This window comes from Alligator sinensis, unplaced genomic scaffold (assembly GCF_000455745.1).
Source record: "Alligator sinensis unplaced genomic scaffold, ASM45574v1 scaffold151_1, whole genome shotgun sequence".
Taxonomy (NCBI): domain Eukaryota; kingdom Metazoa; phylum Chordata; order Crocodylia; family Alligatoridae; genus Alligator; species Alligator sinensis.
The window spans coordinates 356,555-357,604 of NW_005842534.1; the positions used below are offsets into that span (position 1 = coordinate 356,555).

At 42.0% G+C, this 1,050-nt stretch overlaps 1 protein-coding gene across 1 annotated transcript in view; it reads left to right on the forward strand.

The window, feature by feature from the left end:
- LOC102385859 (adhesion G protein-coupled receptor A3-like) overlaps window positions 1-1,050 on the forward strand; it is a 529,567-nt gene that overhangs the window by 284,157 nt on the left and 244,360 nt on the right. Inside the window, exon 12 of the mRNA XM_014523782.2 lies at window positions 7-152. Coding sequence (XP_014379268.2) covers window positions 7-152 — 146 coding nt within the window. The remainder of the gene's footprint in view (window positions 1-6; window positions 153-1,050) is intronic.

Here is a 1,050-nt window from a genome sequence, read left to right on the forward strand (position 1 = left end):
CTATAGTTGAAATTGCCAGTAATGTGATGTTAGTAGATGACCATGTATTATGGATGGCACAAAATGAAGAGAAAGCTTGTACCAGGATTGTACAGTGTGTGGAGCACATTGCAAGTCAGATGCTGACCAGTAATACTCAAGTTATTTCAAAGGTATCTCATAAAATCACAACACTTTTTGTTGGGATGTATTTTCTATCATGGTTTCTTTAGCAATTTGCATATACGCTTAAGTTTAGTAGAAGACTGCAAATTTTACATTATGTTACTGATTGTCAAAAAGGACAGTTATAGGTACTATCACTTATGTATTTCCTCTAAGACATACCACTACAATAATAAATATTCACTATATCAGTCATTGATGATTCTGCAACTATAGTATAAAATTCACTTCATTTGTAGGTTGGCCCTCACAGTGGTATCTGGGTCCTTTTTAAAAAGATTTGAATTGTGTCAATTAAGAGTTCCCGCAAGAGAAAAAACAATAGGCTCCTTTGTTGTCTGCAACTTTTAATGTGGCTGTCAGATATGATTCTAGATATTATTAGCTTAAGCCATTTAGGGAGACCTGGCCAAAAAGGTGCATCTTACAGTTCTTTAGAAAGGTAGTAAATTTTGTGCTTGAGCTTTTTTCAGTAGAGAGTAAATTGTAGAAGCTTGAACCTTCAACCAGGAATGTTCCATAGCTTCCCTTTAGGGATGATCAGCACTCTATACCATAAGGCTAAATACAGATGTTCAAAAGCCCCTGGTGGAAGTGCTCTAACTTATCTCACTTTACTCAAAGTGCAGTAAGTTGGAGTGGGAGCCAACTGAACAGACATTTGCTGTTCAGTGGTGGGGAAGGGCTTTCAGTCTGCCTGCTCACCTCCCAGAGCATCCTGTCTCCCCAGAACCACTCCCCTACCAACTAGCTACTGTCAGCAGTTGCTGGGGGGGGGGGGGCGGGGGGGGACAGGACACACAAAGAGGGGAAACATAGCCCCTCCACTGTGATGGCCCCCCACAACTTTCTGGCTGGGGCCTCGGGGTGGGGGAGACGAGCGGG